At 38.6% G+C, this 26,519-nt stretch overlaps 1 protein-coding gene across 40 annotated transcripts in view; it reads left to right on the plus strand.

Moving 5' to 3' along the window:
• The window catches only part of NRXN1 (neurexin 1), a 611,800-nt gene that overhangs the window by 524,317 nt on the left and 60,964 nt on the right, over nucleotides 1–26,519 (plus strand). For 15 of the 40 annotated variants that reach the window (XM_072331066.1, XM_072331068.1, XM_072331070.1 and 12 more), the window contains 2 exons: nucleotides 2,133–2,222; nucleotides 3,682–4,001. In XM_072331066.1, the coding sequence (XP_072187167.1) occupies nucleotides 2,133–2,222; nucleotides 3,682–4,001 (410 nt within the window). Of the gene's footprint in view, nucleotides 1–1,619; nucleotides 1,659–2,132; nucleotides 2,223–3,681; nucleotides 4,002–26,519 lie in introns of all 40 variants that reach the window. The other 25 variants (XM_072331078.1, XM_072331080.1, XM_072331082.1 and 22 more) reach the window with 2 other exon arrangements.

The raw sequence follows: 26,519 nt of genomic DNA on the forward strand, positions 1-26,519 counted from the left end.
TTAATAGATTTTTTAAGCCCGCAGCCTTTCTTAAACAATTATTTAGCCTTTCCTCATAAATAAAATAGTAGATTCCTCCCTTCTTTTTTTAAATGAAGATAACAAAAAAGAAAGAAAGAAAAATAATAATAATTTAAAAAAAAAAAAAAAAAAAAGCATAACCAACAGCAGCAAAACTGTAGGATTCATTTGTTCTAAGTTAAAAGAAACCTTTTGGCAATGAGATGTTATCTGTCTTATTCTTTGAATTAACTGAGTGATCTCACATCACGAGTCTTTTCCTATACCATTCTGTTTTTAAAGTTTCATTTTCCTGAAATGGAAGAAAATGGAAAATTTCAGTAAAATAATGTTTTTTTTGTGAAGAATGGTTTTGAATGTTGAGAGTAGAGCAAAATGTGCATATGGGAAGATAAGCATGTACATATTTTTATATATTCAACTGAGCATACCCTAATGCATACAGAATTCTTATAGTATATTGGAAGATGGATAGAGAAGGACATCCTCTCAAAAGATTATCTTCTGGCATAGTGAATTAATTATATATATTAAGCCAAATGAAGGAAGTGTGGCAAGTAGCAACTCATGCCACTGCAAAATAGGTTTCTGCACAAAACCACGATGTTACTTGGTATGAAAGCTGTTGTTCTTGCTGTTTCTGAGGTCTGTGGTACTGATTCTTCTTTGCAACGCTGTTTTGTTGATAGCAGGTATAATAGTCTGCTGAATGAGAAGATGGTTTTCCTGAATTTGGGTAATACTTTGTTCTGCTAACTAGCAATAACATCTTTCTAGCTCATGTAAATGTATTTGTGAGCACTACATGAGCTACTGCGTCTTACTCTTACCATTCTAGTGCGGATGCACGATGTGGTTCCTTGCTGGTTCGAGTCAGAGACAGTTTGTACATTAGAGCTAGCAAGACTGACTTTGAATTGCGGCCTAAGTTAGGAATAATGACCATTTACTCATCTAGCTTTTCTTATATCTCAGGGTTTTCCTATTATGAACCAATACAATGGACAAAAAAGTTGGTCTAAAATACTACTGCTGCACAAAATCTGTATACCAAAGGAAATCATTAGGTTTACAAATCTCCTAAGAGAAGCTGCAAATAAAAGATGGTATTGGATAGTTTTCTGAGTGATCATACCTGTATCATTAAAACACAAAAAGCCTTACAGTTAAAAATAAACATTTTTAATGTAGTTTGCTAATTATTCTTTGTTGTATGATCTGTTCCTTACTATATCGTCCCTATTTTATGCAATGGTTTTATTTTAAGCAATTAAGACCTCTGCACAGACTGGGAAAAGAGAGTTTGAAAATATGACAAGCTTGTGTTTTGCATTGCTGAGTTCTGGATTGCTCTTAATTTATGAAACTCCACTAAAGATGGCCTCTTGCTAAATTGTGTAGTGTTTCCATATTTCAGAACAAGGTTACCTTTCAGCAAGTCACTTTTGTCAAAGCCTTGGTGTTCCTTCAAGACATTGTCAGCCTGTCCTATGAGAGTGCAAAAATGGTGAATTACCATGGTCTGTTCTGTACTGTTTATTTGGATCTCTGGAATTTGTTTAAGTGAAGCAAATAAGAATGTATTTTTTTCTGACTAGGACATAAGGTTACGGCAGGTCTATTTGTAGACAGCAGAAGTAAGTGTACCTTAAATGGTGATTAAGACTTGTGTTATTCTTCTTTAAATGACTAACCTGGAGTGAGAGGTTGGATGTGTTTGGAGAACTTAAACCTGTTTCACCTGAACATGTTTAACTAGTTAATAAGAAACATCAAAACAGACAAAACCCTGAGGTCAATGATCATTTTTTTGTAAAGCCATTCTATGATGTTTAAATTTGTTTTTTGGGTCTGTCTCTAACATAAGTTTAATAACCTAGCTCAAATGCAGATTTCTAATTTTCAATTAACATAGGAATAATTTTGTTTGCTAAAATAAAATAAATGAATGAATGAAAAGTCTGAACCATGAGATGTTCCAGGTAGCGCTTTTTAAAATTCCAAATTTCAAAAAATCATGTGGCAACTGTATAGCTCAAGCTTTAAGTATTAACTTTTAACCTTTGACCTTACAGATTTTAACCAATGAAATGTCTCTTTAAACTTTAAAGGAAACAATGATAACGAGCGCCTGGCGATTGCTAGACAGCGAATTCCATATCGACTTGGTCGAGTAGTTGATGAATGGCTACTCGACAAAGGTAAAAAACATTGATTAAAACTTCAAATAAAAAAATAATTTGAACATAACCAAGTAGTGCTTCATTGTAACACTAATAAACATAAAAAATAAATTTCAGTAAAACTAAATTTAAAACAAATTTTAAAAAGTAAAATATAGAGTAATATTTGCATACCTTGTATAATAATTTCTATACATTTCTAGAAGTACCAGCTGTTTAATAATCTTACCCTGTTAACTTAAGGTTAAAGGGACTGTTAAATATAATCCACTAACTCAATCTATGAAGGTACTCATAGCAAACATTAACAAAAAATTATAAATCATTCATAGATTATATGACATGCTCCAGCATCTAAATTATTAACTAAAAATATACGTAGTTACGATATCTTCATTATGGTCCTGAAAAAAAAAGAAAAAAAAAAAATTTGCTTAAAGTGTAGGTATCTTAAATAGTGGGCAAGATGAATTGCCAATCAAAATGAAGTCCCTTTAACGTTTGCAACCTTCTAAGGGGATTTTGGAACAAACACTAATTAAAACAGAACTTAAAGTTGTGTGCATGCTTTTTGTGAGCAGAAACCAATTTGCTAAAGTGACTTCTATTTACTAAGAGTGGTACTGTTGCTGAGGATTTCTCTGTTGAATGGAAATGTGCCATGATTTCTCCATCGGTATGTGTATCATTTCTGAAGCCGCTTTTACATCTAAAATCTTTTATTTTAATTGATAGCGTTGCTGAAAGCCAATCACACATCTATTTTTGAATCTGCCTCTAAGACACTCAGTATGAACCATGTGTTTCTTTTCAGTGCGTTTGTTGAAGGAAAATAAACATTTAAATACAAAAAGGAAATCTTTAATTAAGAAATATAAATATTTCATTCACTTATATAGAGATATGACAGATTACTGCATAATATCTTTTAAAAATTCTCTTAACCTAGTGACGTTTGCATATATATAAACTCTGTGTGTATATACATATTTGCATATGTCTATACATACATAAACACATCTTAAAGCTGTAGGCCCAATGCTGAATTAGATGGAAAAATCTTTGCAGTGTTGGCAGTCCTTGAAGAAAAAGCAATCGTAAGGAATTGCAATCCTGGCAACCTTGACATGCATCGAAAAGCTTAGCACTGCTTTCAGGTAAAAGAGAGAGGGGTGTCATTTTTAGTACTGAAAGCATTTTTTTTTTTTGATTGGCCTTTTAGCAAAAAAAAAAGAAAAGAAAAAAAGAAAAGGAGACAAAAAAACCCCACAAGATATGGCAATTTTAGAACATGCAGATGCTCTCAAAATTTATGCATTTCATGGACACCTCATTAAAAAGCAATGAATTATGAGTCAAGTCTTTTTCTTATAGTTTATTGCTGTCATTATTCACTCCATGAAAATCTATTATCATTCTTGTAGAGTATAGTGTTCACAGTCAACATTTTTGCATGTATATAATATTATCTTCACAGGGCGTCAACTCACAATCTTCAATAGCCAAGCAACCATAAAAATTGGAGGCAAGGAACGGGGCCATCCTTTCCAAGGCCAGCTCTCTGGTCTTTACTACAATGGCTTGAAAGTTCTGAATATGGCAGCAGAAAATGATGCCAACATCGTGATAGAAGGAAATGTGAGACTTGTTGGTGAAGTGCCTTCCTCCATGACAACCGAGTCCACAGCCACAGCGATGCAGTCTGAGATGTCAACATCGGTCATGGAAACCACCACCACTTTGGCCACGAGCACCGCTAGGAGAGGAAAGGCCCCAACAAAGGAACCCATTGGCCAGGTTAGTCAGCTTCTTTACCTTTAGCAAAAGTTTTCACATCTTTTTGTGTAGTGTCCTGTATTGCATTCATTCTACGGATTCAATTGTTCCTGTTGAAGAAATGTTTGAGTTACAGATAAATACATGCGTATGATGTTGGCCAGCATTTAGAAGGAAAAGGACTTTGCTGTTCGGCTAAATTAGGCAGACTTCTCAGTTCACATCTTTCTTGTGATTGCTTTATTGCTTTGCTGTACATCTTCAGAGTGGTGCATTTTTAAGAAAACTATTTCTTCCTTTGATGGCCAGTATTGACTGTTTTCAGTGTGGAGTTGGATGTCTGAAATTAGAAATAACCAAATGAAGTCATGGTTTTTTTCCATGAGATAGAAAATGGGAATTCATTTGGGGAGAGAACAGGAAGGAGGTGAGAAGACAAAAAAAAAAAAAAAAAGAAAAAGAAGCTGGAAAGAGGGAATTATCATTTCCCATGGTTTAGCATCTTTTTGAGCAGAATTTGAGGCTGCAAAGGGAATTAAGACAGCTCTGAACTGTGGGAGACTCAGGCTCCAAGCCAGAGACAGCTGTTTACTGTTTGCTGAGGTTATTTGCATCTCATGAATTTAGTGATATATTTAGTAGCTTTCAGGTTTTGTTGGGATCTCTGTATAATATGTAGGGGAATTTGCTTTTCCCTCTCCTTTTTCAGAGAATTTGAGAAGTTAAGAGCTGCTGCTCTGAATAACAGTATTTTGACTTCAAGCTGTAAAAATTTACCAAGACATTTTTCTGTCAGAGAAGATTTTTTTTATATTTATTCTGCTGTGTGCGTGAAATATGTTTGGGAAAAAAGCACGCTGCCAAATGCTGTTCATGTGCTCACTTGGTTCACATCCTTGTTTGTGACCCACTATGCCATGAAGCTGTGACAGCTATGCTCACAGATCCAAGTAGGGACAAAGGCAAATAAAGCGTCACAAACCATAGGGAGGAACAGGAGCATGATGTGATGAATGAGGTTAATTTCCTCAAGAATGGAGGAGAACACGATGGTTACACTGGGAGGCTGAGGTCAAGTTGCCTGTTTGCTGTGTAAAATCTCAACATGCTGCTTGAATTTGATTGGGCATTAAACCTGACACAGGAGCTTTGCTGTCTGTATTATTCATGTACACTTTATTCAAGGGATTGAAAACTACAGTGATATAAAATTTATTATTTTTTAAAATGAGGAAGAGTGTTTAAGTCAAAAGTGAGCATTAAAAAAATCTTTTTACTTTTCTTTTCCAGTAAACATGGTTTTATGCATTTTCCTTGCTTGCTTATTTCTCCCTTTTGCACGAGAATCCAAAGGAAAAAAATATATATATATATATATATATATATATATATATATATGTGGTGTGCACTTTAAGCACAGATTGCAGATGTTTTTTGGTTTTGTTTTTTTGTTGTGTTTTTTTGTGTCACCGAAACACATCGCATGGGTGAAGGTTTAGAGCAGTCTCCCCTATGTGTTAGCCTGCCTAATATAAGTCCTTGCTGCAGCCCACTTGAAGCAAGTTGGTAGGAATATTTCTGTATCTAAGAGACGGAAATCAGCCTTTACAGGGAAAGTGTTCAGTGTTAGTGTTGTCAAAGCACATGATAGCCTGAGTCTACAACTGAGGCCTTCTTGCTATTAATAATCCACAGTGGCTTACTTGAGTACATCTAAGCATTCTGTCTGGTAGGATCTGTGTTGTCATTACAACTATACAGTTAATTAGTTAGGGTCTGCACTGGAATGTAGTTTGCAAACAGACCTATAATTTGATTTGAAAACATTGATAACGGTCCCACAGTCAAAGCTGAAATTTGTCTGCAGTTTCCTGTGTTATTTATGCAACAAACTCAGACCTAGGAAGCTACTAAATCAAATTAAGTACATGATTTCTTCTCCTCATTAGTATCTGTTATCTTGTTCCACCTGAAAATAACAATTTATGTGCTAGTGCCCCATAGGACTCCCAAGGGTTTGCTCTGCAGAGTGCTGAGTAATCATTTTGCACCTTGATGTCACTTGGAGATGAGGGCACACATCCTCTCATGGAAAATCAACTTTTACACTCTGCGATCTCTTTCTTTTTTGTCCTTTACACCTTTTCCTGACCTTTATTTATATATAATCTCTTTAAAAGTGTCGGCTACATTGACATAATGTAATGCATGAAAAGAAAAGTTAGCTTTCTGGCATTAATTAGGTTACTGAGGAAAATATGTTGCTGAAGAGGAATTGCTAATGGGAAGAAAACCGTGCATTATTGCAAACCAGTGCATGTCTTAATGAAGAGAAGTAAGATCTAATCAGTCAGAAATTGTTTGCTCCATTTGCAGAGCTATTGAATTCAATTAAAGATTGCAATACTTAAAGAAGATCGTTTAAATCACTTTTTATAGGAAATGTTCTTTTAGGAAACCTGCAAGGCTAGTGCTTCAATTGATGGAGTGTGTTCTTCTCAGCAGGTATCTAACTAATGCAGTGTATAATACAAGATAGACATGATACTTACAGAATGTATGTTGACTGCTGTTGTGAGTGATTTTCAGCAAGTGAGATCTTAGTGCTTCCTTAAACAAATTCCTTTTTGTTAGTGACTCTGCTCTCAATGAAGGCTTTCCCTACTTGGAGGCGGTGTCATATTTTAACAATGGATGCCTTGGTGGTGACAGACATCTTAATTACTATACTTGTAACTGCAGATTTTCAAAGTGGAGAAAGGTACTCAAGGCCTTTTGAGCATCAATGATAAGTGAATGCCTCATTTTCCTTAGTGCCCTGAGAATCCCACCCTTCTCTGTGATTACAATAGCAACTGCAGCTGTCAGCCTTTGTGCAAAGCACTGAATAAACACACAGGAAGTGACAGACTCTACCTCAAATTGCTTGCAGAGTAAACAAAAGGTATCAGGAAAAGAATAAAAGAAGAAAGGGAAATTAGGAAGTTAGTGCAGTGTTTCAGTGTTAAGCTATGTGCAGATATGCAGCCATCATGGGAGGGATAGTTTTTTTGATCCAAACTCTTCAGATGGTGTTCCTCAAACTCCAGCTCTCCTGTAGGATCACCACATTCTGTGGTAGACTCTTTAGAGAAGACAGTTTACAGACTGGGCTGCCCAGTGTGCCACCAGTTGGGCAATTGGTGCACAAGCAGCATCTGGTCAGTGGTCAATAAAAGGTTTTCTCTTCTTTGCCACTGACACTTGGGAGAACCCGAAGCCACTGGAGCAGGAGCTGAGAATTCCTGGACGGCTCCTTCATTCCACCCATACTGGACTGGAGGAGGCTCAAAGCAGGAAGAGAAGACTTCCCACTTCCTTTCTGCAGCAATATGCCCTACCACTTCGGGATATTTATCCTCTTTGACCTCTTTAAAAATGTAGAAGCATAATTTAGTTTTTTAGAAGGTATTCCTGAAATGTGGCATTCCTTTGTGTCTGAGTAAAGAAATCCCCAACTTTTAAATGTTACAAGAATAGAACTCCTGTGAAGTTAGATCCTATATTGCTAACTTTGATGAGTCGCTAGTGTACACAGGGGTTTAGGAATCATGAATTTGTTCTAAGAATATCATTCCCTTTATGAAGTTATTCAGTAAAATAATACAGTTTTGTTCTTTCTTCTTTTTCACTTTCATTTTTGACACTTTTTAAAAGGCTCATTTGCAAGCCTTTCTATTCAGTCATGAAGGTGATAAACTTCTTTTAAAACTGAAAATAAAGGAGATTCATATGTTGTGTAACTCCAGGAGCCAAAATGTTAAGCAAAACATTGAGTACTGCAAGGCTTGCAATAAAAATATGCAAGAGTTGGCAGAAGCAGAAAGGCTTCAAAAGGACTTTGGAGTATGGGTTTTTCTTGAATGAGGATAGCACAATCAGGCCTTTAGAATCTCTTTGGCATGGCTGTGTGAATCTATATTAACTGGAACTCATAAATGAAGGGATCGTAAATAAAGAATAATATGCTCATTTCTCATCAGTTTCTAAAGATATGATTATGTCAGCTTATCTGCACAGCATCCCCTGCTCTCATGTGTTGGAAACCATTTCTGAAAGTTGTGTGTAAAATAGCTTTTTTTTTTTTTAATTTTTTTATCTTCCATAAGGGATTCTGGCAGTCCTCTTTGTCCTCATCAGAGTGGGCTATTATTGCTAACACTTAGCCACTTAACCAGCAATTGCAATACACTGTGAGATGATCGCATGTTTTGGAACAATAGACACTGATTTTTGGTCAAGCAGATTTAAATTGACTTCGTATTAAATTGATGAGCAGAAATTTGGTCAGTTGCTCAGTACGGCATACATCAGATGAAGGATATGTTTCTTTCCATGTATTGAAGCAATGGGTTTAGGTGGTATTCACTGTAGCATAACAGCGATGGGCTTGGCTCAGCACCCTGCCCAGAAAGTAAAAACAAGCATGGAAAAAGATAGTGCTGTCTTCCAGGGAACAAGTTCAATTTTTGAAATCTTAGTGAAGTGCATGAATTTGCACAGAATTCTAAATGGGATTTTTCTCCAATGTCATGGAGATGTACCAATCATGAAATCAGTGTGGTTAATAGGAGGAAGAGTCCACCCATCTCAGTTTGAGGTTATTTGCTGTAAGGTTTGCAGTGTGTCCTTGTGCACAGGAGGTAGGTTCTTTCCGTGTCTGCAGTGCTGTTGCTTCTTCCTCTGGAAGGTTGTACCAACCAGTCCACAAGTCATCAGCCTTAGTAGGCAGTGCTCTTCCCAAGGCTCTGGTAAATCACAGGGATTTGATTCAATGGATGCTTTCTGGTGTATAATGAATCCCAGAGCATCAGGCATCACAGTGATCACAATGCCTAGACATGCTCCCTAGATGAACTGTGAAATTCAAGTGCCAGGGACAGAAATCATTTGCTCAAGGTAGCAAACAAGGCAGTTGCGGAAGTTCACACATTTTAATTGCAGGTAGGCATAAACATGGCTGAGTGTACAGGCTGAGTTCCTCAAAGGGAGCTTGGCTTCTGGCTTTGGCTAAGGACATTTGGCTAAGATAGGCTGTGGGGTGGGAAAGTCAATTATTTGACTTCTGGTGAAGTGATATGAACCAACGTTTCTCTCCACGCATGTATTACTTTGCGATTTATTGAACAAAATTGAGCGAATCTTTCTCCTTAAATTGAAAATATATTAAGTATTTATCCAACTGCCATTTTGTACTTTAAGGACATACATGAAATATAGTGAAATGCTAAGTATATTTCCTTACATTTTAAATAAGGAAGGCTTTCTGCCTTAAGATATTGTGAGCCTATACTGGACCATTCTCAGTCTGTGAATGTGAGTAACAGAACTGTCAAACTGCGGATTATTGATATAATCAAATTGCAGTGTTATGCACAGGTGATATAATGAGAAATGAGGCTGTAAATAAGCTGAAGATGAATTTTTGTTTGGTCCTTTTCTATGGCTTTCTGTTGAACTATAACTAGAGGTATATAAACAGCTTAGTTCCTTGGGAGTCATGTGAGGTTATTCTGAGGACAAAAATAGTGTCACGTATCATGCTTGTTTCGGCAAAATCCTGAAAGCACAAGTGTTAACCTCAATGACAGTTAAAAAATTCAGTGCAAATGTTGGGGCTGAACTATTCAGGGTTTGCCTTCCTCTTGCAGCTGATTTGCATGCAACAGTCCTATCTATGGTAACAAGGGAGTGCAATTCGAGTAACTGGGACATATCAACAGCTGATCACGTCAGTGTTCATTAAGGTTGTGCTGGGGCATCAGTGCAAGGAGGCCTCCTGCATTGACACCTCATTTTGGCCATATGCCAGGAGACAGGAGCATAGGGGACTGACCAGCAGGACAGAGTGACATCAAAGACATGTCACCTCAACCCCACAGCTCTCAGTGGTTGTGCAGCCACACTTTTAAACATGACAATGTGGAATGTTGGAGACAGCTAACATGCCACCCATGGTGTTACGCTGCTCTGCTGATACAAAAAGCTAATAAGCCCTGTTTAATTAATTAATGAACTCTCTCTGTCTTTCATTTCTTTGGTTACCAGTGAATGTTTTTTTCTGAAAGTTAAAACCATAAAACATATCAGAGTAATTCTTTTTGGTATTTTGTTTTTATCATATCACGTCTGATAGAATATTGTGGGTTTTTTTCCCTATACTTGTGGTTGCCATTTATAGAAAGAGTTTTATGTATTTTTATTAACTAAAGACACTTGTAGATTAGAATTGGTATTTGAACACAGATACCTTTACAAGTACGTAAAGGTGTGAAAATGCGAAGTTAAAGCTTTGAAATTCCATTTCCTTATTGCTTGAGAAAATATGCGAATATTTATTTCCCTTCTTTAAAAAACAACCAAAAGCTGTTGTGTAATCTAAAACCAGAACAATTCTGTATTTGCCACTGCCAAATTCTCAGGATTTAGCATGCAGTCCCATTGTATCTCAATAACCAAACATATTTCCATGTCTTTGAAGAGTATGTTTTATAGTCACAATCCCCGCTGTTCATTTTCTCATGTGTATTAATGTTTGGATTTTGAATATGTACATTCAGATGAAATGTCATCTTATTAGCAGAGGCGGCTTAGGACTCCTTAGCGTTGTGAAATTAACTAGATCATCTTGGTGATCATCCTCTCTAAAGAAAGAGGATCAGAATTGCTGATAGCAGCTCCGGAATGCTCTTAACCCTATAGCCAAAAGTAGCTGCTGAGCTACATTCTCCAGTCCCTTTCTGTGGTATCTGTGGCATCAGTTTGGATGAAGACGATGCAAAGACAAGGGTTCTGTAGACCAGCACTGAAGAGATTTTACATATACCTCAAAACACGAAACCCATGCTGTAGTTTTTCACTTTTCTGTTAAAACAATCAGACTTTGCTCTTTCGGTTTCTTCTAATCTATTTATTTATTTATTTATTTATTGGTAGTTCAATTAAAGACTTACAAATGGAGTTCTTTATTAATTTTCAAACTGAAGTAAGATCTCTAAAAAAACTAAATTATGATACCATGAGAACTAAAATTCTCTAGATATGTTTTAATATTTGCTGCCCGGTCACAGGTAAAATTCCCATTCTCCTGTAGAATATTTGCTTCCTAAGGGTGAGATCCTCATTTGGAGCACCGAAGTGACAAATAGGGTGGGTTTAGATATGCATTCACCAAACCTGTTTGTTGGTTTGGCTGACTACTTTCTTGTTTTCAAGTATGACTTACATGTGACCGCACAGTTGTCTGTCTGTCCCTCCTAATAAGTACTGAATTCCTCAACCAGTGCAGTCAAATCTGTTAATGGCATAAAGAATTGAAAGACATCGAGCCCTCAAAGGTTTGAAATTGCTTGCTTGACATTTGGTGCCATCCTGGTCTTCTGATGCAAATTTCTAATCCATGTTTTCCCTGTTGTGTTTTTTAAAATGCAAAGATTAAAAAGAGAACAAAGTGGGATAGGTTTCCAGTGCCGCAGTAGTGAAGCCAAGCCATGCATTTTCCATGATATCAGAGGGATGAATATAAAACCTGCTTTGAAAATACCTCCTACAGTCTGTATGCACAAGAAAAGAAAAAGAAGAAAAAAATCCCCATGTTTGTTAATTAAATTACAACATTGCTGGTATCCAGAGAACCTGAAGACGCTTGTCTGAATCGTTGATTAATTGCTTGCAAATCAAAGCTGTTTTTTAAGTTTAATTTGGGAGTAAGAGGATGTGAGGCCATTTGCAGCTTCAGTTCTTTCTTCTGTCTCCTTCCGTAGGAAGAATCCTCTCATGATGCAATGTTTAGCTGTGTCTCCTATGCTGTATCTACCAGCTGTTCCCCTTCGGTGCATCTTGGCACACTAAACAAACATCGTTACATCAGGATTATACTGAAATAGGATTATTTCACTCAGCTGGAACAAGAGGATGTTGTAGATTTAGTGACCCATAATGGTACAGTCATCAAGCTGCTATGCATTTGTCTGCATTTTGGATAGATGAAAAGGCCTGGGTGTTATAGCCATTGCTTAATTACAGTAGCCTTTCAAGGTAGAAATCCTTGCAACTGTTTTCCTACCAAAGGAAAGCAATAGGCATTCAGTCTCCTTAACATTAACTGAAGTGGTGATAAGCCTGAAGATCGCATTCACTGTCTTCATTGAATGTCTGTGACCGAAGCACTGTGTGTTTTATGTGCTCAACTCACACAGTTCCCTTTCAGAACTCACGTAACACTAAGTTTTATTTCTATACTTCTCTGGATGATTCCTTAGAACTGCATGAAAGTAAGGCAGAGTCATATGAAGTGGAAATTCATCACAGGTAGACTAAATATGCCACTATGCTTGCAGACCCCTAATGTACTGCAGCAGTGTGTCAGCCCTGCTGCAAATATGACACAAATGATGATTGCAAGTTTCCATAGTGTACGTACAGGAGTGGTTCACAGGTTGATTACTGCAGGCTACAGCGTTCAGTCTGTTCATATGTGTGACTGGCAAGGACCCATCTGTGCTGGTAAGTTCTTTCATGTTGTACTGAACTTGACACCAGAACTCTACAATGTATGTTATATACAGCATTTATAATGTTGTATTATCACATCATCTACTGAGGTTTACCCTGAACATTAGTTGTTACGGTAATGTCTGAAGCCTTCCTACTTACTTATTGTAATGAGGAGCAAAGCTTTTTTCATAGGCACACCTGTTCTCATGGACTTCAAATCACTTTCTTTAATAAAGTAATTTCTTAGGACACTGTTCAGGTTAGATTTAATATAAAACCTTTATTCAGAAAACATTTTCTTTGTTCCTTGTGGGCAGTGCCAACATTATATGTCTATTTTGAATAAATCATTAATTATTTTATGCTTTATTTCACTTAATCCATTACCTAAGTTGCATTTAAGTATTTGATTCAATTTGCTATTCAGCATTCAAATCTGCATAGCCGATGTTCAGGCTTTGTTCACATATTGTCAGTGCTTCAGAGTTGGTTACTTCCCATAGTTATGTCCCCATGTTCTTTCACAGGTTCTACTATGCTAAAATTTGCAATTCCATTATAAATAAGTTGCATGTGGGCAGTATATTATTTCTTTGCGTTGTTTTCCTTTCTTTTAACCATTTTATTTTGAAATGTTCCTTTTGCAGTATGGTTTTGTCAGCATATTGATATGTATATGTATGCATATATGTGTATAAAAGCCAGGTGAAGTTATTCAATTGAATTAGTTTTTAATGCAAACTAGGACAGTAAATTCTCTGAACTGACATAAAGAGGAAACTTGTAAGACTTGGCAATTTCTCTCGAGGGATATCATGGCTGGGGTTATCTGCAATGAGGAAGAGAACAACTGAAATTGCCCTATAGATCCAGCTATACTTCTCTCTCATGGAAATGTATAGAAATATGAATTGAGAAATAGGAACCATTTCCTTAAAATCCAGTCAGGATGATGAGCAAATATACCAAGTCAACAGAAATCAAAGACCTAGCTTTGTTTTGTGACCTGGAAGAAATGATGCCATCATTTTCCCATTGCATCTCTCATCAGTAAATTAACTGAATTTCCCTGCCAGGAAATGACAATGGGGTGAAGATGAAACCACTGAAGGCTTTGATGTGTTCAGATGGATTATTAAGGAATCTGTCTGTATCTCAAAATAAAGAGTAGAAATACCAGGGTTTTTGGATAACACGTAGGACTTAAATTAGAAGTAGTTCTGAAAAAAGCAGAAATGATGTGGGAGGAAGCCCGTGTGAAGAGATTGCATAGTGCTGACATATGCTCAGATCCAGGCAGAAAAAGGGCTTGTGTGTGGAACAGAACATTTCAAGGAATAGTGTACTGTATTGTTTTGCTGCATCTTTTTAATCTAGCCATGTTCTAAATCTTTGGGATTTTTGCAGCTGAATTCTGTCAAGACAGAAGACACTGAAGAGACTGACAGGGTTGTTGAAATGCCCATCAGTTTGCACTAGGTTTTGCTCAGCCTCCAGCGTAACACTATAAATACACAGAACACATGTGTTCTGACATGCTCATGTTTTAAAGAAATGGATGAGGTCACAATAAATGGCCTTAGACATATCTTAAATGGCACTTGCATGGTGTTTTCAGGTTTTTAAAGCAGGACATTAGTTTCTGTGCTGAGCAGATGCTGTGGAAATGTTGCAAACAGCAAGAGTGAGATTCTGATTGATTGTTTGGTTTTCTTTTCCCATCCATATTCCCCTATGACTTTAACAAATGGGCTGGTGTTAGTAAGTAGAAAATCCTAAGAGATTATTCTCCGTTTCTTCCCTGTATTTCTGGACATATGTTGGGAAAACGGGAGTAAGTTTAGTCTTCACATTACAGAAGGCCACAAATTCACCAAAATTAATAGTCTAGGGATTTTCTTTAATGTTTCTGGAAGATTCAGCCAGTCTGAATGTATCCAGTAAAGCTGATAGTTCCTTATGTTAATACTAAGTCTTGGTTCTTTTATTCCTGGCTCCCAGAGGTGTGAAATATGACACAGTTTTAATACTTTTTCTCTAGGTGTGATACACTTGCTAATTAACTGTTTTAATCCATACTGGAGCATTAGCAATACATTTGTTTATCGTGTCACAGCGTAGGATAGCACTGGTAGCTAGATGTGGTTTGCCTTCCAGAAAATGCAAATATTTGCGTATGTATGTGAGCTTATAAAAATACTTCTTAGCTATATTTTTTTAGTAATGCCCAACTGCAACTGGGGTAGCATAAACACATCAAGAATTTCCATGGTAATGTCACTGACATTAACATTTCCTGTCACAAAGCTAGATGCTCATAGTTTGAATCACCATTTGGAAGGAATAGTCTATGAAAGAATATTTTCTAGAGTAGACCAAATAACTATTTTATAATTAAATGAGAGAGAAAGAGAGAGCTTCTTTATTAAGATTAAAGCTATATAAGCACAAATGGCAGTAGAAGAAGGGTGAAGATGTTGTGCTTATTATTTTTCTCAGTGAAAGAACTGATAGAAAATTCACTTGGAGTGACTCCAAATAGTTTGTCTACTTTTTTCAGCAACAAAATGAGCAAAGGTAGGGAAACTCTTGTGTTCAAATCTGCCTTATTTTGTGTTTGTTTGATTTTTAAGTTCCTGTTGTTAAGTTCAGGCAGACCTGAAAATGAAAGTTTCAAAAAGAAAAAAGCAAACAAAACCAGTGTATTGTAGCCAGCTAATTAGACGTAAATTTGCAAATGGCTGAGATCAGACCAGTGCTTTCAATAACTGCCTGCAAAGCTTTACCAATCTGTTGTGCCAGTGCCTTCTCTGTAGTCTTAGCTGACCTTAGCATGTCAGATTTTGCAGTAGATTTATAGTGCTAAGAGTCTAAACTGAAATAGAAGCTGTTATCTATTTTTCCAGTGTTTTTCAGGTAGCACAAGCCTCTAAAGAAAACTCTTTCATGCAGTGACAGTATACTTAATTTAATATCTTCATATATTAAAAGTGGCTATCAGCATGCTTACCCTGCGAATATATTTAAGTGCTTTGTTTTTTCATAACAGGGAGCTAACAGATGTCTGACATGATAATTCTACCATATGGCAATATCATTTTGTTGCAGTATTAAAATGATAACAATGAATACTCAGTAACGTTCATCTTAGATGTTCGGTGAAATTTTTTCCTACTAAGTATTCTTACCATCAAGTGGTTGTCCTCCATCATAACCTGGCATGGCAGACATCACAAGAGGTATACTGTGGTTTCTCCTCTGTAGTCGTGGGCTGGTAGTGAAAAGAGCTAGCTAGCTGACCCAGCAAATCTCTGCACTGCAAAATTCTTATAGTGCTGGAGGCAGTGCCTTTATTCAGGGGATGGTAGTGAAGGTGAGGGGGTAAATATTCCATTTTCTGGTAATTTTAAGCAGGAGAGCTAATGCAATGTGTGCTTCTTTTGTATTTTTCCTTTTCATCAGAAGTTACTGTAGAATTCTCAATGTAAGGCTAAAGTATGCCATTTATTTTATACGAAGTTGAACCCTCCATGCTGGTGATACATGAAGTCTGATTTGTTAGATGAGAAGTGTGAGCTGTGAACTGTTGAAGGCAAGGAGGGCATTCTAGGAGAGCACTGTCTTATGCTTCCCATATTCCCGAGCTCTTCCCAAGGCATCTGCTATTAACCATCAGGAAGAAAAAACACCAGGTTAGATTAACCTTTAAACTGGTCAGTGTATTTTGATATGTACTGATATGGTTTGTGTATTTTGCTGCATGTGATGTTGCTTCTGTCTTTATTTTCTGCTTTTATGAACCTAGATGCCCATGTTTCAGCTAATGATGAGATTTTAAACACACTTTGTCCCCAGAATTCTTTGAAAACTATAGTCATGATGATTAGCCAGATAGCATATGAGATTTTTCAGGTTATTCGTTTGGTCCAGAGTATGCCGAAGAATTCCTATTAAAGACAGCATTTAAATATATGTGTTTCCTTTAAACGTGCTTAAATGTTCAAACAAATGGTTTTGAGGTCTTTTCTTGAAAAGGTAATGAAGTCAGGAATACCATTGCCCATTCCAGTGCCATCTTAGCCTATGACTGAATAAAGGTAAAACTTGAACCAGTTCTCACTCACTCTTCACAGAAAGTGTTTTGGTTTGCTTCATTTTTCTAATTAAGATGTGACACATGGTATGATTCTGATTTCTGGATCTTTGTTTTGTAACAAAAACGGCAAAATGAGTGAACTGTAGAATTACCTTCTAGAAATCTTCACTTGCCGGTAACATGTCATGTCAAATGCAATCTGATTCACTCATTTTAAGTAGCTCGTTAATTGTTAACGCCAGCATTCTCTTGGTTGTGGTTCTTTGTGACAGGCAGAGCATTCATCGGTGATCTTCAAAGAGATGGCCCATAGTTTTGTTGACTCCCTCCTATTTTTTCCTGTTGCTGTTCCAAGCCTGTGATGGTTAAAAGTATATGAACAGTGTACAGATTGTTTTTCTCTGAACCCAAATGCAGCATTTGCCATAAAAGCCTGAATTAACTTGTTGAGAAAGTGATCTGTAGGATGTTGAATAGAAAGTTTGAACATGGCAGACATTTTGAGAAAATACACAGAATGAATCAATCTCTGTGGAATGTCCCACAGTCATAGCAGTCCTGGCTGAAGAAGTTTCTACTTCTACCACTTAAAACAGGTATACTTTGACCATGAATAAGAGCAGAGTGCCAATGTAGCAAACTGTGGCATAAGCAACATTTGGTATGGTTTTTCCCAGTTAAAATTCCATGCCTGTTTCCAAGTTCCTAGCTCTAACTTTAAAAGAGTTGGATTGAATATGGCTTATTTTGCTGCTTATGTTGATTCTGTCTACCGAAGCTGCCAGAAAGCTGTCATATCATGCTGGAAGTGGTAGGTTTTGCACTTGTACTCTGGGAACAAATGTGCAAACACACGTTGAAAGTACACACGGTGCCAAGCAGTAATTGCGTACACTAATTTCAGCCCACTACTGACCAGGAGAATATGGTAACTTACAGGCTAGAAACAAAGAGCCTCTGGAAAATTCCAAGGGCATTGTGGACAAGTTTCTTGGCATTGTCAGAGCTCCCATGTATTTTGTGTCTTTGAGAGGAAGTGTTTGTCAAAGAAACACAGAAAGCCATTAATGCAATTCAAAGCAGCCAAAGAGCTATTTTCCAATTTTTAATTTTAATTATAGATGAGTGTGCTCTGAAGTTGGGTCATATGTGTATCATCCTGGCACCAGAATGGTCAGCGATGAAAGGGCAGCAGATCCTTGACTCTGACTAAATGAATGAAGCATTCATTAAGTAGCTTCTTACACTGCATGAAACCCTCAGACGCAGCAGTACAACTCTATCAGCTTCCCTTGCTTTCAGTGTACTATTTGGCATCAGTGCAGACAAGATGAGAATGTAAATCATTAAATTCTTTCTACACACTATTGGAGGCAGCCTGTGTTTTGAGCACATTCGTCACTCTGTTCCTTCAGATATAAATTTGCAACATGCCAAATAATACATTCAGAGCACAAAGGAAGTTGTTGAAAGGTGAGGATGACAGGACAAAAGATTGGGGCAACAGAGTCGGGATTGAAAGAGCAAGGAAAGTTTTAAACAAAGGCATCTGTGTGGATTTAACGTACAGTACTGCCACCAGCACCGAGATAAATCTGTGCAAGAGCAGAAAAGAAAGGAGGTGCTGCTGAGCTGGGAAATTCCAACAAACAACGTGTGCAGTGACAGCAAACCACCTGGCTTTGCAGTCAGCCCCGTTAACTGCAAGTTACACAAATTGGCACTGATATTGTATAATGCGTGTAAATTACCAAAAATTGAGGCCCCAGATTGGTGTTTATTTATATGAAACCAATTAAGAACAACGTCAGCAAATTTTTACTGGGAAAGACAGGCAGTGTGTGAAGTTTGCTGTTGTATTCAGTACTTGACCGTTACCTGAAATCAGGTAGGATTCAATACAGTTGCCTGCATGGAGATGTCTCATTCGTTTTTGCATGCTCTGGGTTATCTGGGTCATCATAAGTCTTGCAGATGTGACAGAGGACTTAAAGGAGCCCTCCCTATGTCACTGGAGGGCAGGCATGCTGCTGTGAAGCAGAACTCTAAAAACTGAAGGGGCTTTATTAGCAGCAAGATAATCGCCTCTCCATATTTTCTGCTCAAAGCAGGATCATGCTCCTAACAAAGTAACCTCAATGATGTTAATAACATTTGCCTTGTAAAGGATTCTTTTGCAGTCAGCATGTCTCTGTGGCTTTTGCAAAGGAGACTGCATTGTTTTGCAGGAGCCAAAGTGACTTGTTCAAAATCAGCACCCAGCTGGGTGAGGGCATGGGAGAGCTCAGGTCTCCGGAGACCACCTTTGGAGTTAAAAGCTGTAATTGACACAAGCAAGTTTTACCATATAAAAGAAGTCAGTAAATGGCTGCAGATTTACTTCACACAAAACCCTGAGCTACATTAATCGGGATTGTCTTATTTTAATCTTATAATATTGCTGAACATAAGAAACTATTTCAGGTTGAGCTGCAGATGTAATTTTCAAACAAACAGGGCTTTTTCTTCTTTCGTGGAGGGGGAGAAAGGTAATTGTATTTTGTATGGTGATAGGGGATTTGTGCTGGCTTCAACAAGCTGCTGAAATCAGTGATAACAGTCACCGGCCTCCGCCAGCACCGACGGATAAAGAGCTGCCACTGAGTCTATTTCTCAAGCTTGAGCAGAATTGCTTTGAAGGCTTGTGAAATTCAATTTGCAAGAGAATGGAGGATCCTCTCTGTGTAATTTCAAAGTGTGGAAAATAGTAATTGCTTTTACTCCATTCAGAGTGTCTGAGTGGGGAAGCAGCTGCACGCTTTGGGCCCTAGCCATGCCCAGCAGGCTGATGCTGATGTAGCTGGGACCCCACACACCCCACGTTCCTCTGCCACAGCCACTCCTTTCCATGAGCAGGCACGCAGCTGAAGACCAGTGCCCTTAGTCAAAAAGGTTTCACTACGCGTAATTCTCTTTAATTGACTGCATTTGTATTTGTCTCTTGAGCAGGGAAGATAATCCTGTATATGAAAAACCAGGCTTGATCTTTGATTTATACAGTGTTTAGATTTGTTCCATTCAGCAGAGAACTTAAGTATTAGCGGTTTGTTGGTTTTGTTTTTTTTACAAGTTTCCTGTTAGGAAACATGGTTAATCAGATGGTAGCTTGTCTGCTGGTAATCCTCTTCTTTGCTTGAAGAGCTGGCAAAAGCATCTGGGCCTCCCTGGTAGTAATTAGGGTGAGCTAACTGCCTGCTGTGCTGAAAAGTAGCTCTGAGATTTGAGGAAATGAAAGTGCAACACAAACCTGGCTAGCGTGCGGGTGCCTTGTTTCCTTCATGCAAAGGAACCGCTGCTTTCAGTTGCCTTTAAATGAGGCCATTATCTTTCTTTTATCTCGGAGGTTTTACTAAACTCCAATGTTTTATCAAGAGGCCTAAACTCAGAATGTCCTGTTGTCGGTTGTTCTTTTCATCTCTGTTGCCCAGCTGTAAAGCTAGAAATGGTTTTACAAATCAATCAAAAGCTCTCCGTTTTCAGACACTGGGTTTAGAGAGCTGGGGAAGAAACCTTCCTGTCCCCAAAAACTTTTATAAAGACTTCTGACTGCAATTGGTTAGCTGGTATTGTGATGGCAAGTCATTGGTATTAAGCACTGTGAAGCTTTCTCCAAAGGGAAATTTAAGCATACATAAACCTGTAGGTGAAAACAGAAACAACCTCAGGCTCCAGCCTAGTAACTTTAAATCCAGGAATCCCTCCTCCCTTGAAAAGAGAGTGAGGAGGAATATGAGAAGAGGCTGCCTATGCCATGGCTTTTACCAACTGGTGCAGCAGCCCCTGTACACTCAGTTTCAGATCTGAGCCCACTTGCTTATCATGGAGTGATTTGCAAGCTGAGGATCTAAGAGGCACGTAGTAAATGATCGCATCCCCAGCACAAGGCTGTGGGAAGCAGCAGCTACTGCTGGCAATTTATCTACTTGGATTTTGATTTTATACTTTTTTTCCTGTAGGAAGAAAACAGTGGTGCAATTTGTGAGCAAAATCCTGTTTTGGCTCCTGCATAGGCTAGGTAAAGTAGGGCAAAGCAGCAAGTTCCTTTCATCTAATAGGCTTTTGCAGAGACTGCATGCGGTTTGTGGTCTTTTAGTGCTGAACAGCGTGTGAAGATGCCCTCAGATCCGACTTTGTCTGCCAGACAGCCTCTTGGCTGATTTGTTGCTCTGTTGACATTCCTTTCCCTGATATTCATTGTAATACCATTGCAAAGCCTCTGTTCTGCTCCTGAAAGCTGGAGCAGCATCATGCGATTTTAATGGTCAGAAATACAAATCTGGCATTGTAGAAAAACAGATTTGGTTTTCTTTAAATCACCTGGAGACTTTTCTTTGAGTCTTTGTTTTCTTCTATGACTTCCTGATGACCAGATCTCCTAATGTAACTTCTCAGTAGCACGATGCTGCTGTCACATTTCTTCCCTCTCTGCTGGATCATCCCCTCCCTCACCATGAGGGACGTGGTGTCAGTGCTCCCACAGTGCTCACACAGCTGACAGCAAGTGCTGTTAGATCCTGCAGTTAATCTTTCACTCTTCAGAGGTAATTATCAACGAATGTGGGTATTAAAAGATCATAATAAATGCATTTGACACAGTATGGCACCTTTGCTGTCACACTCAGTCCCACCATAGCATTTGGAGCCTGTGTGGTAACACTTGATGCTGTTGTGTATCGGGTAGATTTGCTCTCCTGTTGCCCAGTGTTGTATGATTAATTTATAGGCAGCCAGTCCATGCATGGAATTAAACAAGTTTTACATCTTTCTGCTTTTTATCACATCTTCATGCTCTGTAGGTTTTTTTTTTTTTGTTTTGCTTTGTTTTTTGAGACAAGTTTCCACAAAGCAGTTGTGGCATTTATTTTCACTGAGGAACTTTGCTAAATTATTGAAACAATCAAAAAGATGGCTTAAAAAGTGCAAAATATATTTGCTTGTTTTCCTTTGTGAGCAGCTGAGTTTGAATACAGATGTAGACACTAAAGTAAATTAGATTCTCAGTTCAGTATTCTCCACCACAGTTCCAATCCCATTGTTGTCCCAATCCCCACCTCTACGAGATAGAAAGATTAAGTAATAATGAAGACATGTCACTGCACCTGCTTTCACTGTATCTCACTACATGCAGTAAAATCACCCATAGTTTCATTCTTTGCCCTCAGGCACAATCTGTTGTTCACAGCTCTCAACTGAGGGCTTGATAAAGACATGTTTCTTATCGTTGCCTGTCCAGATTTGCCTACAGTTTTTTGAAAACAAGCTGCTTTTAAAGGTCTGTCTACATCTAGTAAACTTAAGCGTTTGAGTTGATGTGTAGTTTCATTTGTCAGAACGCTAATATTGGCTGAATGGCGAACATCTGGCACATTAGGCAGCTTAGCAGGTACAATGCTGCACACAACTAGAACAGGTGAGCTTTCAACGAGTGTTACAGAAAAGGTAGGAGCTCACCAAATTAAGGCTTTCAGGCATGTGCGTGTTGTCTGAGTGCCCAGCTATCGCCCCACTACAGCCAAGCAAATCTGTGGTCTGCTTCATGCTGGTGAGGGAGGTGTCTTTGCTCAGCAGCCGTCCTGCAGCAGTTTCTGGACATGCCTCTTGCTTCTTTTGCATCCTGAGCTTAGCATGGCAGATGTGTATGCTGGGACAGCTTTGCATTTCTGAATAACTTCTCAGGATATGAAATAATTGTGCACTGATGTGATAACAGAGGAAGTAGGCCCATGAAAGGGCTACCAGGCCAGATCCAGAAACTCTTACATTTCAGTACTCCTTGAATAATCTGTAGCAGCATCAAGGTTGTGTTTTATTCTGATACTGGCATGGACTTACCTTTGAATTTCCGTCTCTTTTCCAACTCTATCTTATTTCTTTTCCTCTCTCTTAAATAGTTCCTCCTCCTCTGTCAGTCAGGACTGTTTATGCAAGAATTGCTTGATTTTATTTATTTATTTAAAAATGTTTACTGCTTCACTAGTACTAGCTGTGCTGATATGCTCACCTTTACTATCTTCCCGCTGTTTTTTCTTCTTTAAATTTCCTATGTCAGATGGTCCATTTTTGCTGTTGTTGCGTCACTGGAGAGTCTGGAACCTCATGCAACTCCAGTTCAAATTTATGTTTTTTTAGTCAGTGGATGGAAAATGTATTTCATGTGAAGCATTAATTTATTGTACTCAACAGCTGCTGTTACAATGCATGAAAAATGGCCTGTCAGGACTGATATGTTTACACTGAACCACATCATCTAGAATTTCCAATGTATTCCCATCTTCATCTGCTTAGTTCTGAAGCCCTTGGCTTTGGAAAACAAAATGTTCGAGACAAAGAGTCTGGGTGAAAGAAGAAAGAGTCCTACAGAATCATAGAATGGCCTGGGTTGAAAAGGACCACAGTGATCATCCAGTTTCAAACCCCTGCTATGTGCAGGGTCACCAACCACCAGACCAGGCTGCCCAGAGCCACGTCCAGCCTGGCCTTGAATGCCTCCAGGTTTGGGGAATCCACAACCTCCTTGGGCAACCTGTTCCAGTGTGTCACCACTGTCTGTATGAAAAACTTCCTTCTAATATTTAACCTAAACCTCCCCTGTCTCAGTTTGAAACCATTTCCCCTTGTCCTATTACTGTCCACCCTCGTAAACAGCTGTTCCCCTTCCTGTTCATAAACTCCTTTCAAGTGGTGGAAGGCCGTGATGAGGTCTCCCTGGAGCCTTCTCTTCTCCAAGCTAAACAAGCCTGGTTCCCTCAACCTTTCCTCACAGGAGAGGTGCTCCAGCACTCTGATCATTTTAGTGGTCCTCCTCTAGTCTCCCTGTTCCACATCCTTCCTGTACTGGGGGCCCTAGACCTGGACGCAGTACTGCAGATGGGGCCTTGCAAGAGCTGAGTAGAGGGGGACAGTCACCTCCCTCTCCCTGCTGGCCACAGTTATTTTTAATGCAGCCCAGAACACAGTTGGTCTTCTGGGCTGCAAGTGCACACTGCTGGTTCATGTCCGGCTTCTCATCCACCAGGACCCCAAGTCCTTCACTTCCTCAGCCAGGAAGGCTTCCCTTCCTTCCAGTGTATTGACTGCGCCACTCAGCTTGGTATCATCCGCAGACTTGCTGAGTGCACTCAGTGCCATCATCTGTGTCATTGATGAAGACGCTGAAGAGCATCGGTCCCAAGACCAACCCATGAGGGACACCACTTGTGACTGGACCTTGTAGCTTGTACATAAAGAGAGGTCAGTGGATGAAAATAGGACAGGATGAGTCTGGAGATCAGAGTTCTGTTTGTGTGCTGTTGTTCCCTCTTGTCCTGCAGCGGCCCAGACCTCAAGTGACCCTTCAGCTTGCTGCTGACTCCTGCAGTTGCAGCAGTGGTGGCTGGAGTTTACAAAATGGTGCCACATTCTGTAAGAGCTGAAGGCCTTACTAGGAAAACTGAGTGGCGTGACCATGCATGTATGCTCAGGAAAAGTCTGGAAAAGTGGCTTCACAGGAGTGTTAATCTTAACATTTCATTAATATAGTAATAACCCTAAACTTTGGGAATGGCTAGTACTTTCATCTAGAATAATTATTGTATTAGAAGACTTCCTAGGTCATTTTAATTGCTCTCCTGTGGGGTTGAAGCTGTTCTGGTTTTGCATATTCAGGATATTTTAAAACACATGGGAAGGTCATCTATTAATAACAAATGACAAGTCTCCATAGCTCCACTAGGCTCTGTTTTATAGCTTGTCTTTGGACATAAAGGTAAGCTTCAAAAGAATAATAATGCCCCAGCTAGTAAATAAAGATATCAGTCATCCCTGCTAATCTAGAAAAACTGAGTGCACAAGATCAGGACATAGATATTAGCTCACTTCATTGTCTGAGCAGAGACTTTTCTAAATCATTTGCCCTGAGTAGGAGATTATGAATCAATTGCTGTGAATTGGGGAGTTCTAGTGACTTCCATTTTATTGGGTTTAATCTTTCTCCTGTCATGGGTGTTCCAGGGAGCCAGGTCTATTCGTTATGGCTCACTGTTGATAGCAGAGATGTATTCCCCTATAGGAAAGCTTCTGCTGCAAGCTATAAATTGAAGTTGAGAACTGAATTTATTCTTTCTAATACCACTTGCTGAATGGCTCAACTTTAAACTAGTCCCATAGAATCTACTTTGTCGTTAATTTAGCAATGTTGTTTTTCCATTACTTACATGAATTGCATAATTTAGTTCAAAGTATTGTAACTGGTTTTCTATATATATCATGCCGCGAATAATACTGCTCCTTTTTCTGTTCACATATTTCACTTGGCTACTCTGTGTGCCAGTTGGTATTGTGAGGCTTGCACAACATATTTTGTGGCTGTACAGTACTGGGTTTGAGTGCTTATACCTTTCTCCATCTTTTACATAAAGTTGGCAAAGTGTTATATGTATCATTCAAGATGAGATAGTTGTTGTTATTTCATCTTCTGGCCTATCATTTTCAAACAACACCAAAAAATTGCCTTGATTTGTCAAAGAAGAATGCATTTGAAGAAAAACAAGAATGAAGAAAGTAAAGAACCTGAATTTAGCAACCCCAGGTTGCTTATTGAACAATTTCACCTGCTCACTATTAACCTTTGATTAATGCCTTATCATTTTTCAGATGGTAATAAAGTCCAGGGATGGTATGAATGCAGACTGCAGTAACCTGGCAGTGTTTTTGGTTGGATAATTTTTGAGGTTGTATGTTTTTTTGGTCTTTGTTAGTATAGCATAAAATATAGACAAGAAATCAACATAATCTATAATGCGATTAGCTCTATTCAGTGTGTATTTATCTTACTGGTCATCATGGACACTGGAAGTGCTCTGCAATGAGGTGCTGCAAGGAACCATCCTGTCTAGTTATAAGTGGTTTTGTGACTCAGGCTTGAACTCCAGTGCTGCTGCCTCCTGTTTTTGGAAAGCAGGATCTCCTAAGTGCCTGTGGGAACAGACTCTGGACTGTGCAGCTCTGCAAAGATTGGTAGCCATGCACAGAGGCATCTGGAATAAAACTACACCAATAAAAAGGCAAGCAGTAACTTTGGTCAGTCTCCATGGGGAGAAAATCTTGCCATGGAAATCCTTTTATGTATTTTAGCCACTTCACAGGATGCTTGTGAGGGCTTTTTTGATTTCTCATCTTTGACTTTCACTATAGATTTCTGCTTTCAGGATCAATTATTTCTTCTTTGTCTGCAGCCTCTCTTTGACAAGTTTATTCTTCTAACCAGCTGTGTCAGGCTTCAGAGCTGCTGTTCTGTGGTACAGAAGCTTGACAGTCATTCAATTTATATCCTTTTCTAGCTAAGCTCATGAGATTCAAGCATAGGGTCAAAGCCAAAGTGTTCTTTAATTTTTTCTAGTATTGCTGCCAGCCAATGTTTAAATAGAAACATTCTCTGAGAGTATTAGTGTGCTAATTGTGCAGAAGGCTGAAACATGAGCCTTATAACTCAAACTCACCATCTTTTCCACATCCCCAGCTACTAAACCTCTTCATTTCCATCTATCTCTAGCTCTTCACAGCTGCCCTCCAGTAGGCCCACAGCAGTGCACAGTACAACTCTTTGGTTCTAGTTTGTGTCCTGGTACATAAACCCAGTTGATAAATGACTTCGTTGCGTGGTCTGCCTCTCAGATACTTTCTTTTTATCATCAGTGGGAAGAGTTGTCTTTGCAGAGCACATAACAAAATTCATCCTTAAAAAAAAGCATCCTCATTCTCCAACAGCGCTGAGATTTGAAGTTCTGTAAATACCAACAAGATGGCTGTGGGAGGAAATCCACACATGTACTGATGCCATGGCTGGGTAAGCAGTTGAGAAAAGGTTCCCTGCAAGCCACCCACATGAACCA

This window comes from Excalfactoria chinensis, chromosome 3, assembly GCF_039878825.1.
Source record: "Excalfactoria chinensis isolate bCotChi1 chromosome 3, bCotChi1.hap2, whole genome shotgun sequence".
Classification (NCBI taxonomy): Eukaryota; Metazoa; Chordata; class Aves; order Galliformes; family Phasianidae; genus Excalfactoria; species Excalfactoria chinensis.